Genomic DNA, 12751 nt, shown 5'->3' with positions numbered 1-12751 from the left:
GCTGCTGCTTCGTCTCAAGTGGGTCCAGGTAGAACACAGTTGTGTTACTAAGGGTACCACGTGCACGTCCTAGTTCCAGTGATTTTGGTGACTGGGTAAAGGTAGCAGAACAGGTTTACCACCCCAGTAGTGAAAGGGTTAATTTGACCGCAGTCTAGTTCTACTGTACTGTATACATTTCAGCATTTCAAACAATTACAAAACAAATAAAAAACCTTACCTTGTTCCCTCCTCATCCAATCCACTAATAAAGCTCTGCTTGAATTGCCATTTAGAATGTCCTTTTCCTCCAACCTCAATCATTACGGGATGGTCCATGTAGCAAGTGTGAGTGATGTGCTGCTGGACAACTCATTCACCCCACCGTGCCAGCGGATGGGCGGAATGGTCTCCTTCCGGACTTTTGAAGAGTTTGTCAGGTAAGGATATGGGTACTGATTTCTCTGTGTGTGCGTTTGCCAGGATAGTTTTGGGGGCGGTTAAATGGGATATAGTCTTTATCTGTTTTTAGTACGACACTCAAAGCTTTCATAGAAGTTCCAAAATTGCCAAGTGTTTGGGTTCCCCACCCCTAGTTGTCTGGCTGGAATAACTGGAAGTTCCAAAATACTACAAGAACTGATTGCCTCTGACCAAAATTTTGCATTTTTGCAGAGTCAAGGTTCCCATAAGCATCTGAACTTTTAAATGCTTATTGGAATTGAGCCCTTCTTCCCAACATTGGGTGTATGTCTTTGTGCACGCACATATGTCTGGTCTTAAACCTTCTGGACTTACGCAAAAGATTGGAAAGCCCCCACAAGCAGAGCCTATGAATTTTCCACAACACTCACCCCAACACCCAGCAGAAATCTTACATCTGCATGCTCCCCATGACGGGGGTGGAAGAATCATAGTCTCTTCTTGTGGGGGCGTTGCACCACCATTTCATCTGTGCAGTCAGGATGTTTTGGCCCCCATGTATTATGAAACAAACAAAGAAAAAGCCCAGATTCTGAGCCAAGAGCAGAAGAAGCCACCTGTGACGTGATGAGTGAAATGTCAGGAGAAATGAAACAGAACACTAGAATAAACCGCACAAGAGATGATACATCTTTTGATTAAATGCATTCAGTATCTATCTCTTGATGTATACTGATGCATTACCCCAGGGAGAGGGGCAATTACATTGGGCTGTCAGGGCTCTCATCTCAGGCTTTCCTCTGTAACCTCTGTAACCTCAAGAATGATGATATGGACACTAGCAGCTTATATATTAAAAAATATAGCTAGCTCGCTTGCTTGCTTTCGTTGAAGTTTAAACCAAGTCCACCTCCTGATTTTTAGCTCTCGTACTGGACAATGTTTCCATTTAGTCAGCTCTGAAGTCTGCAGAGGGGAGGAATGACTTTTTCTCCACCCCATGAAGATGGTATTGGTAGGGTGACTGAGTGTGCTTTTGGTGCCGTTGGGTTGTGAGTAGTTTATTTATGACTAGCATTTCTTGGACGTGTTTCAGAATCTTTGATGAAGTGATGGGTTGCTTCTGTGACTCGCCTCCCCAAAGCCCAACCTTTCCTGAAGCTGGCCACACTTCCTTGTATGATGAGGATAAGGTACGGTATTTCCTTCTTCCCAGGTTCCTTGCATGTTACAGGGATAGAAAGTGCGTTTTTCCATGGTGATTGCACACTCTGGACTAAACCTGTTTTGCTGACTTCGGTGGAAGTTTTGTTCACGTTGGTGGGAGTAGGAGTAGTATCTAGTTTGTTTTTCTGCTGTAGGGGGTTCAGAACAACTTGAATCATTGGGTTTTTTCCTTCGTCCATTCTAACCATGGGGCAGATTTTTTTTCTTAGTTACGTCAGAGTAAATCCAGAATCACTTCTTTAAAGTCAGTGGAGTGACTCTGGATTTACAGTGGTGTGACAGAGCATTTGGCCCCATGGCAGTGGAACCTGGCCTTGTACGGGTATAGGAAGGTTAAGTCAGAGTATTTGAACCCTTTCTTGTGGTCTGACCTTCATTAGTATTCTGCTTCACCCCCATTTAGGACACCACTGTGGCATTTAGTTTTTCATATCCTGTTCTCTTCCCTCTGTTCCTCTTTCTGTGCAGACTCTGGGGAGGAAAGGTGAGAGGAGTCCCCGGGTTTTCAAACTGGCGTAGAGAAAGGGTTCAGAGGAAGCAGCTGGTTGGTAATGGTTAGTGATGCAAGAGGCACTCTCCTTAGAGGGACAGGCAGCTGCTCCACAGTACCTGTAGCAGACTGGAAGCTCTGATATGGAGCATATCATTACAAGGGTTGGTTTCAAATCAGTCCATTGTTCCTGATGTCTGTTTGTAGGGTAGATAATATGGGACAAGGATTTATCTCCGCCATAACTACTTCCTTACATGCTCTTTCCTCCCCCCACACCCGTGCCGTCCACACCTAACCAAGAATAGTTTTCTGTTGATCAGTATCCAGTTTGTGAGAGTTTAATTGCAAGTTCTTGAATATTAAGCGTGTTACTTTTCATGGCTCGGTTTTAGCTGAGCTACCATAATATCCTATTGCACTGTAGCCATGAAGACATGCTGCTTCGTTTCCATGCAGTGAACTTTGCTCCCCTTTTTAATTTTATGGCCTCCCTTGGTGCTAAAATTCTCCACATGTCCTACAAAGACACTGTAGTAATGCTACATAGATACAAAGGACCTTATTCTGCATTCCTTGTGCCTCCAAAATCCATTTGAAACCAGTGTTATCTGCCAAAGCAGTTTAGTGTGCATGAGCCTTGAGGAGAACTTCAAAATGAAGCTCCAGCCTGCTGTGGGTGGACATTTAAATATCCCATAGTAGTGTTTGTAAGGGCAGGGGTTTCCATAGTTTTTCTAGATTAAGAATTCCCCTTCCTGTACTTTGGTTCAGCATGCCAGCCTCTTCCCCAGAGCTAGCTGCATTTATTGGTGGTGTATATGTACTTGGGGATCCCCTCAGATAGAGAGGTTATATAAATATAACGTTCCTCTTCTTGTTGTTGTTAATAATTTATTTATTAGGCTTGCTTTCTTTAAATTACAGAGTGCCCGAGAGGAGCCCATTCACATACTGAACATTGCCATTAAGACCGACTGTGACATTGATGATGATGGGTTGGCGGCCATGTTCAGGGACTTCACACAAAGCAAGGTGAATAGCAGTTTAGAGTGAACCTACTCGCCAGTATTATTGTGACCCACTAGGGAGACATTTTCCCTTGGGAAGAAGTCTGCATTTCCCAGGTATCTTGCAAAATAAATATATAAACGGAACAGTTAAATCCTTAATTTATCTAATCTAAAACAGTATTATTTCTCTAATTGGATGTAGCTACAGTTTCCTGGAGCCTCTGGGGAAGGAACTGAACAACAGAGCACCCTTTGTGTTGCCTTATGGTGTATCCTAATCCATCAGCTAAAGAGTCTTGCATTTACCCAACAAAAACCAAAAAGAAACTTATAGTTTTAAATGAGTCAGGTGAAGTGTTGATATTTATCTGGGGTCTGAAGGAGCAAGATACAATGACAGTTATTTGACGCAGTTCAGGTTGACATAGGGAAGGACAGTGTAACAGAAATGTCTGAGATGACCTCAAATAAATGGTGCATGTGTCATGACATTCTAAATCTTATCGAAATCTGTAGCTTTTGTTGGCATAATATCTACATCTCCATTGTTTGTTTCTTTGGCACTACCTGATCAGTAAATTTGGCTTCTCCCTTACGAGAGCAGGGGGTGCCCTTTAACTTTTAGCGAGGAACCAGATTCTACACTTGTGGTCACTCCTGAGCTAACATTAGTTAGCAGCTGCATCTCTGTATTCTGCCCTTTCTCTCTAGAGTGGACCTTAGCTTCCCCTTTGCCCGACCTGGAAAACCCCTCTCCTGTCTTCCCGGGTGAATATCCCATCATGCATGGAGATCCTGCTAAATCCATGATGGCACTGAAGTGGCATTGGGAGGGATTGTGAGGAGTGCAATCTCTAACTCCTGCTCCCTACTGGGAGATGGCAAAGGGGCTGCAAAAAATAAGTCAGGTGTTTCCTGTGAGATGTATAATGTGTGTTTCAGAGTAGCAGCCGTGTTAGTCTGTATTCGCAAAAGGAAAAGGAGGACTTGTGGCACCTTAGAGACTAACAGATTTATTTGAGCATAATGTGTGTGTGATTTTTGAGGTTATAGCAGTGTTAGAGCCATTAGGTATGATCAAACACTCTTCTACTGTGCACAATACAACTGTCCTGTCCATACAGAAAGACTAGTGAACTGGAAGCTTATAAGAAACCCTGTGCTTGTCCAGTCCAATTCAGAATTTAACTGTCTCTTTTAAAAAGTAAAGCAAAACTAGTTTTGTTTTTCATTTGCATGATTGTGCTCCAGGCGTTTTATGGAAGGAAAAAAGAAAAGAAATTAAAAAAAAAACACATTAAACTATCATATAGGTTGATCCAAATTGTCCAAATAATCTTCCAGTCCCAGCATGTTGTGTGTGGTTTTTTTTAATAGAAATTAGGATCATATACTTGTAAATGACTTGTGGAGGAGATTGAGGCAGTCAGTTTAAATGGAGTTTCTCCAGGTACTGTTGCCTAATCGCTCGGTAATAGCTGTGGACTTGCTGTGAGACCTACATTATTACAATGTAATCAGAATCCTGTTGCTATGCTGTTATTGTCTGCCACTTGTGGAATTTTAAAAGCAATAACAATTTTTGCTTTGTAAATCATGGCATTATTAAAGTTATTTTCTTCCTTTGCCAGGAATGTAGTCCCTGATGCTCGTTTTCGAAGGGCTTAACCTTAGTAAAACATTTCAGTCCAAACCAGAAGGGGTGGGTTTGTTCTTGGCCATGCTGAGGCTTTCTTTCCCTTTTCACTCTCCTTTTTTGTTTTTAAATTCGAAAAAGAGGGTGGGGAGAGAGAGTAGAAACAGGAGAAAAATGACAGAGATCTAAACTTGTTTAAAAGGGACAGTGGGCATAAACATCATGGGAAGCATTCATCTGCAGCGTGGCTCCATTCAGCTCAGTAAAGTTACACTAAGGATAGATTTGGGCCAGTCTATTTTTTTTAAAAAAAGCCTTTATTTTCTGCTCCTGCCATACTGAATCCTTTGTCTTCTGTTCCTTGTTATGTCAAATTATCTTTTTCCATGTAACCCTGTATGGCCCCAATTCAGGAAACCATCCCTTTTCAGGACAGCACTTACTTCAATGGGGCTTTAAGCATGTACTTATCAGACTTTAAGCATGTGCTTAAGCGATTTCCTGAATCAGGAGCCAGTAAAAGAAGTGCCCTCCCATGCACCAAGCTTCCTCATTCTCCTTGCTTCCTCAGAAACTGAAGTCTGTTGGCTGCCTTCCTCTGCTGTTTGTCCATTGTCTAGCACAATGGGTCCATGACCTCTAGATACTACCCCGATACAAATAATTAATAATATGTGTGTCCCCACCACTGCCTATGCCAACATTATAAAATATGAACACTTTAGATATGTTAAAATATTTCCAAGCCCAGGAGCCTAAACAATCCAAACAGGATGATTTTGTGTCTTTCTCTTCTTCCCACTCGCAATGGAATCTTATACCATCTAAATTAAGGCCCCATCCTTCAAACCCGAGTAGTCTTTCCTGAGGTGAATCACTCCACTGATTATTTGCATGAGTAAGTGGTACCCTTCTGAGCAAGGGTTTGTAGGCCTGGACCTGTCGCAGCCGAAGCCTTTAGGGCAGGGTACTGTTGTTTTTTGTTTGTTTGTTTATCATAGCGCCTTGGAGCCCCAGCCACGGACCAGGAACCCATAGTGCTAGGTGCTGTACGAACCCAAAACAAAGCCAGCACTTTTGGGCTGTCTCAAAGAGCTTACTATGTTTTTTTATATCTGAACATGTCATGCAAGTCCATGGCACTGTATTTAATCATGAATACTCATGCCACTTTAGATTGTTGTAATGTGGTTTTCCTGACCAATGCAGAAAGTTTCCCCTACCTCCTGAGACCGGTGTTGTAGGTTAATTCCTCTGGATTTGCAAGCTCAGTTTTAACCTTGGCCAAGAAGACTGCTTGAACCCCATATTATTATGATTATTTTTATTACCATAAAGTCTAGGACCCCAAGTCATGGACCAGAACCCCACTGTGCTAGGTGCTTTACAAACACTGAACAAAAAGATGGTCCCTTCCCCCAAAAAGTTTATGATCTAAGTAACCCCTCTGCTGGTAAGAGTGTTTCCTGAACAATTAATTCCCTGCTGAGATAGATAAGAAGTTTCCCAGATGGTGCCAAATGTGGTTGTTATATGGATTCTTCTCCACTCAGAAGGGACTGAGACTATTGCATTTGCTCACAGGTGCTGCTAAGCAACCATCTGATAAGAACTTTCAGTCACCACCAAGCTGGGCTGGATTGTGAGTCTGCAGTTTAGAGGCAGGAAGCTTTCTCACCCATTACCAGTCCTTAGAAGATGTCATCCAGATTTGAGTCTTATGTTTCTTTTCTGTTAAACCAGTTCTCCTGTTTGCTGTCCTTCCCTTTTACAGAAATCAGTCCTGATTGATCATGGGATTCGAAGGCTGACGTTCCTTGTAGCACAAAAGGTATTTTGACATCTCCCCTGATGCCCAGAAGCTTTTTATTTGTAGTTCATAATGAAATTATAATCTTAATATTTTTCAGATTAAAAATTGCATTTACTAGCGTTTTAGTTCTGCTTTTTGTTGCCTTCATTCTCTAAAACTGAGACTGTTTCAGTGAATTCGCTTAAGAAAATTAATTGACAATTACAAAAAAAAATCTGTGTCTCACTTGTAATCTTGTCTTAATTTATTTTTGATTTTAGTACTAATTACTAGCTTTCTTCTGCTCTTCCTCCCCCTCCCTGTCTTTCTCTGTTTCATTTGTAAGGATTTCAGGAAACAGGTCAACTATGAGGTGGATCAAAGATTTCATGTAAGTAAAAAGAAAAAAAAAAACAAGATAATTTTGCCTTCAACTCCTCTTTTCAGTTCATGGAAATAAAGTGATTCTAGTCATTACAAATGAGTAAGGAGAAGAAGATTTGACTCTTTAGTGAGCTATTTAAATCCAACCCCATGGTCCTGACTGATTAGTTGGCATGTGCTCAATGCTTAGGCACGTGACTAACTTTACATAGGTACTTAGGCATGTGACTAACTTTAAGCACATGAGTAATTCTATTGACTTCAAGGGGGCTACTCTCATGCTTATTATACTTAGTAGTTTATACACCTGGCTGAATATGCACCCATATAATCTAGGTTGGCCTTAGTTATTCTAATGTTCTTTTACAACATAAAAATATTATTCAAGGGTCTCCCAGCTCCTTACCAGCTCTACAGATAAACCCAGAAAGGGACCAGTAAAATGACTTGCCAAAGTTCACACAATGACAGAGCCATCTGTAGAACTCTGGATTGCCAGCACCCAGTCTGCTGCTGAAACCACTAGGCAGCTCTCCCTTCCGCCGTTATAGCTGTGTACTGAATAGAGTGTACACCACACAAACAATGAAGGAGGCTGAGTTATAATCCAGAGCTAGTATGTTGTCAGACGCGAAGCTGAAGGCCAGGTGCGATCAATATTGTAAGATGTTAATACACCATGAATCACACACGAACGTGTCTCATTGTAGCTATTTTTAAAAATACATTTTTATATATGCCAATTTAATAACAGTGGCTAATAAATTCCCCTTGGGTATCTGCTTGCAGCACTCACACTATTCAGAAATTTTCTACTTTGCCAGTTGGATCATTCAGTTTCCGCTACCAACTTTATTTTAATGAGGTGAGCCTTTGTGGGCTATGCTAGCGAAATGCTTCACAGACCCTCTGCTTTTTCCTTTAGAAATATCTAGTACTAGGAATATTTTCCTTATCCCTGAGTTAGCATCATTGGTTCTTCTCTACAGAGTAATAGGGGAGTTTATCTTCCAGGCTAAAGAAGCAAAAGCTTTCCAAAATGCTTTAGGAAATGCTGCAAACTGAATTACTTCCTCCAGTTTATTGATGGCAGAAACCTATCTTATGACAGTATATACAGATGTATGTCAGTCAGTGACTTTAGACAGGAAACTGGAATCGTAGGAGAAGTGTGGGGTGTTTGAGCATAGAACCTCAGGCTTTAGAAAGAAGAATCAGGAGTTTAGAGAATAAAATTGATACTTGGGGGATGGAATATGAGAGGCTGTGAATGAATGCTGTAGCTTGCTGGTGGGGATCAGAAAGCTGGGGAAGAACAGAAGAGTCCTTCAAGAACTTGGAGAGCTGGGATGCGGGTTAAGAGAGGGGCACTGGATTTGGCATTTTCATCCATTAGTCTGGATTAACAAATCATTCTAATGATCATTCCTCAACTGTGATAGTTATGGGAATTGGACACTGCCTCAGCAATGCCTCTTTTATATGAGGGGCTCTGTTTTTTTAAATGTGCACCCAGATCCTAGGGCAAATCCTCAGCTGGTGTAAATGGTCATAGTGCCAGAGGAGGGTCTGCCTCTTTGCGTTTGGTGTGTAAGGGCCCAGTCCAACTCCCATTAAGTCAATGGCAAAATTTACACTGACTTCAGCTGGAATTGGATTGGACCCACAATCAGCCCCTAGACATGCAAGTATTATTTTATATGACTAAATCCTATCCTTTCAAAGTACGTGTGTGCGCGTGCGCTGGTCTCTCTTAAACGTACTAGAATTCACTGATTTATTGCTAGAGCCAGTGAATTTAAATATAGTTTAAAAGCTGTAGCTTCTGATGAATTTTAATTTCCCCCAAAAGCTTTAAACAAAGGGCAGCTTCTATTAAAACAAAACCAAACAACCCCTAAAGAGTCAGCTACAGAAGAAAGCAATATTTATTATCTGTCTAAGGCCACTAGTTCCCGGCACGTACAACTAGTAAAAGTTCAGCCAGTTTGTGAGTTATCAGCTTAAATGGGCAGGAGTGTGGGCAGTGAATGGAAAGATGTGTGCATTGAGAGACACCTTCAGACAGTGCTTCACCCTTACATTGTGCACCTCTGAATGGGTGAATGCGTTCTTGTTATCTAGGTTTCAGTTAATAAATATTGTAATTAGAGTTACAGGCATGTCACTGTTTTCTTTTTTTCCTATTCCAAGGTAAAATGACAGCTGAATGCCAACTTTTACTTAGTCCCAGGGCTTGATACAAGCAGGAAAGCAGGGTAAGACTTTGGTAAAATGCCAGAGAAAGGCAGGGAAAGGTACCAGTCGCACTCTAGTTATAGTGCTGAGAGTTGAGAGGTTTGCTAATCGTCAAAGGACATTTAGCCCTTATTGTGTGGTCGCATGTATGCCTGCCCTGTAGTTACTGTTTGTGTGAAAAGACTTCTGAAGACCAGTCTCTTGATAATCTCATCTCTTGATAATCAACAGTGATGCATGCAGCCCCCCTCTTCCAATGTATGGAATCCCCGCGCTTTCCCAAATGCACTACACAGTATTCTCTATGAGCGGGTGGGAGCTATGCAGTTTGGGCTGAGTACAACACTGTGGGCTATATAATAGCATATAGAAGAGAGACACTCGGAGAGCAGGGCATTGTGAAGAGATCTAATGGAGTCTAAGACAGGGGTTCTCAACCTTTTTCCTTTCTGAGGCCCCCGCAATGTGCTGTCAAAACTCCCTGGCCCAGCTGTGCGACATCAGCTCTTTCTCTGCATATAAAAGCCAGGGCCCGCATATGGGGCTAGTAAACAAGGCAATTGCCCTGGGCCCCACACCACAGGGGGCATTGCGAAGCTAAGTTGCTCAGGCTTTGACTTCAGCCTCAGGTGCTGGGGTTCAGTGCCCCATGCTGCAGTCCCATGTGGTGGGGCTTCGGCTTTCTGGCCTGGGTTCTAGCGAGTCGAATGCTGGACATGCTTGGCGGACCCCCTGAAACCTGCTTGTGGTCCCCTAGGGGGCCCCGGACCCCTGGTTGAGAACCACTGGTCTAAGGAACCCAGCCCTGCTAAGCATTAGTGAAGTATTTGGAAAATATTTGAGTTCTTATCTAAACAGATCCTGGGAACCTTTTGAGGTTTGCCCCTCACTGGTTCTGAATGAGTCCTGTGAACACTATCCCACACTCTTACCTCTATGTAACGAGTGGAAGGTGAACAGGCAAAGACACCATTGCAGCCTCTTCCATGCTAGTGGAAACAAGCCCTTCTCGCGCGCTCTCTCTCTCATGAACGTTGACTCAGCTTTATTCGCAAGGTTATATTTGATTGAATGCAGCCGTACTGCCCCAGGGCTATGATCTTGCAAGCTAAGCAGAATCCAGTTTGGTCAGTATTTAGATGGGTGACTTAAAGTGAAAACCCATTCTAGTGTAGCAAGTGTCATCTGTGATTTCAACCACTGTTGTGCCATTGTTTGAATAAGTCAGAAATCCAATGTCCTGATTATCTCTGATCTTTAAAAATCTCATAGCCTTTTTTGAAGAACGGAGTCTTGTTAACATAACTGTCAGTTTCACCTGTCTGAATTCCTTGGTAGTTAAAATCAGACACGATCGGATTCACACTCTGTTCTGATCCGCTGTGTAGCGCTGTGAGTTATTAAAAGCCTGCCACTGTCCAACCTAGAGGAGGCAGCAGAGCTTGTGATCAGTTTGAAAAGTTTGCAGAGTTTGGGCTCTTTTTGTATGAGATGCTGCATAAATGTCTGTCTTCATTATTGTCTCCTATTCTGTTTAGTTTGTTACTGGACCAACTATCAACTTACCCAGGGCTTGGCTTGGGGTTGTTTTTGTTTTAATTACAGTCTATATAATTAGTTCCCAGCATGTTGAGGTAATAGAGAGTTGCTCCAGCAAGCTTCCAATTTCCTCATCTCATTAGGTTTTTAACGCGATTATTAGTATAATAATCAGCTATGATGATTTCTGTTTGTAGCTTTTTGCATTCTCTGATTTGCAGGGTGTCTTGATTGGCTAATTTAGGCAAATTATTTTGATTGTCTTGATGATGGTTGGTTGATTAGAACACAGCAGGGGTATAATTCCTCTTCCTAGGAAACGGAGCACTCTTTTGGTTTTTGGTACCAGAGCACTGAGGATTTTCGTGTGTGTGCACATTTAATTATTATATTTGCCCACAACACTAGTCAAATGTCTCGAAAGCAATTACATTAGTGATAGAATGAGCATGGATGATGTTAGGAGAAATTGGCAGCATGCAGAGGGGGCAGGTGGGAGGGATTTGGGAGGATATTGAGGCAATGTGGAAGTCTCAACTCTGTTTCCTTATATGCTGTATTAGGAGATTGCTGAACCTCCTGGGTACAAGTAGTAGTGTCCATAATCCCAAGGACAGGATTCTTCATGGTAAAACTTCTGTAGCGCTAGAGGCGACTACTATGGAAGAGCCAAATGCAAATTACTGGGCTCAGTACAGGAGTAATTGGATGAAATTCTATGCCCTGTGTCATGCAGGCAGACAGACTTGATGATCTAATGGTCCTTTCTGGCCTCAAAATCTATGAATCCATTGCCCATGTCTCCTGATTGAACTTCGTCTCTCCCTGTCATTGTGCTGTAGTTGTTGAACTGAGGCAGCATGACGTTGTTTTTCTTTCCTCTTGATGTCTAAAATCTGCTTGTGATTCGAAGAATCAGGGTGGGACTCCATATTTATTCTCTCTGTGCCTCCAGGTCAAATTTCATCATTTTTTGGAGTCAAAAAGCCCATTTTTGTAATTATGCAGCTCTACAGGCTTCACCTGGGGTCAGGGCAGGCCACTGCCACTGACATCACTGTTAGTAATGGAGAGCTTGAAGCTGTTCTCACTTACATTGGTTCAAAGCATACTCTGAAGTCAATGGAATTATGACCGTATAAAACCAGTTTAAGTGACTGCAAAATCTGGCCCAAACTCTTCTTATTTCTTGTCCAGAATGGAGTCAACTCACTCTTCTGTAGCGGCACTGGCTTTGCAGAGTGAACAGTATTAAAAACTAAAAACCAGCCCTTGCTTTTATCAGTAAAGTGAGCATGTGTCTTGGAAGACGTATAGGATTCAATCCAGCAAAGCACGTAAACATGTGTTTAACTTTTAGCATGTACGTAATCCCATTGAAGTGAGTGGGATTACTCGTGCTTATAGTTAAGCACATGCTTAAGGACTTCACCGGGTTGGCGCTGTAGGGAGTAGATATGAGGATGCCATCTTTACCAATTATAACTGTGTTTTAAAGAGCAATTTTCTTTTTCCAATTATAACTGTGTTTTAAAGAGCAATACAGAAAGTCTTTCTCATTAGCACTTCCAGTGTCTATCATTTCATTTTACAGCATGTCCTCAATTCTCAGAACATGGTGGAACCACCAAAACCTATTAATAATACAAAAATGAATTCCGCATAGGAAAGAGTCAACAGCAAGCACTTTAATGAAGGATGATAACCAAAATTATGATCATTGTAGTGAATTGAAAGCTAAAGTAAAAGCAAAACTTCAAACAGCACAAACTGTGGTAATGGTTACTTATTTGAGCATTTCAAATGTGTGAGCAGTTCTATTCAAAGCCCTAGCTTATTAGGAGCCAAAAGTTGTGCTGTATGGTGTTAGAATGGTAATTTTTTCTAGATTTGCAATAAGGCCTAGGACTTGACCTATGACCTTGGTACAGATTATCTCCATACATGTAACAGAGGAGCAAATAAACATATAGTATATCTTGTAGACTTTCTAGACTCTGAGGTTAAAGTCAATTATTAGAACTCATGAA

General features: G+C 41.8%; 1 protein-coding gene across 4 annotated transcripts in view; it reads left to right on the top strand.

The window, feature by feature from the left end:
* ACACA (acetyl-CoA carboxylase alpha) overlaps positions 1-12751 on the top strand; it is a 209200-nt gene that overhangs the window by 99784 nt on the left and 96665 nt on the right. For all 4 annotated transcript variants that reach the window (XM_048824490.2, XM_048824488.2, XM_048824493.2 and 1 more), the window contains 5 exons: positions 276-419; positions 1499-1595; positions 3047-3154; positions 6543-6599; positions 6907-6951. In XM_048824490.2, coding sequence (XP_048680447.1) covers positions 276-419; positions 1499-1595; positions 3047-3154; positions 6543-6599; positions 6907-6951 — 451 coding nt within the window. The remainder of the gene's footprint in view (positions 1-275; positions 420-1498; positions 1596-3046; positions 3155-6542; positions 6600-6906; positions 6952-12751) is intronic.

Source organism: Caretta caretta, chromosome 17 (assembly GCF_965140235.1).
Source record: "Caretta caretta isolate rCarCar2 chromosome 17, rCarCar1.hap1, whole genome shotgun sequence".
In the NCBI taxonomy this organism is placed as follows: Eukaryota; Metazoa; Chordata; order Testudines; family Cheloniidae; genus Caretta; species Caretta caretta.
Note: the sequence above shows the minus strand (reverse complement) of the source record. Positions and strands in the feature narration are given on the sequence as shown.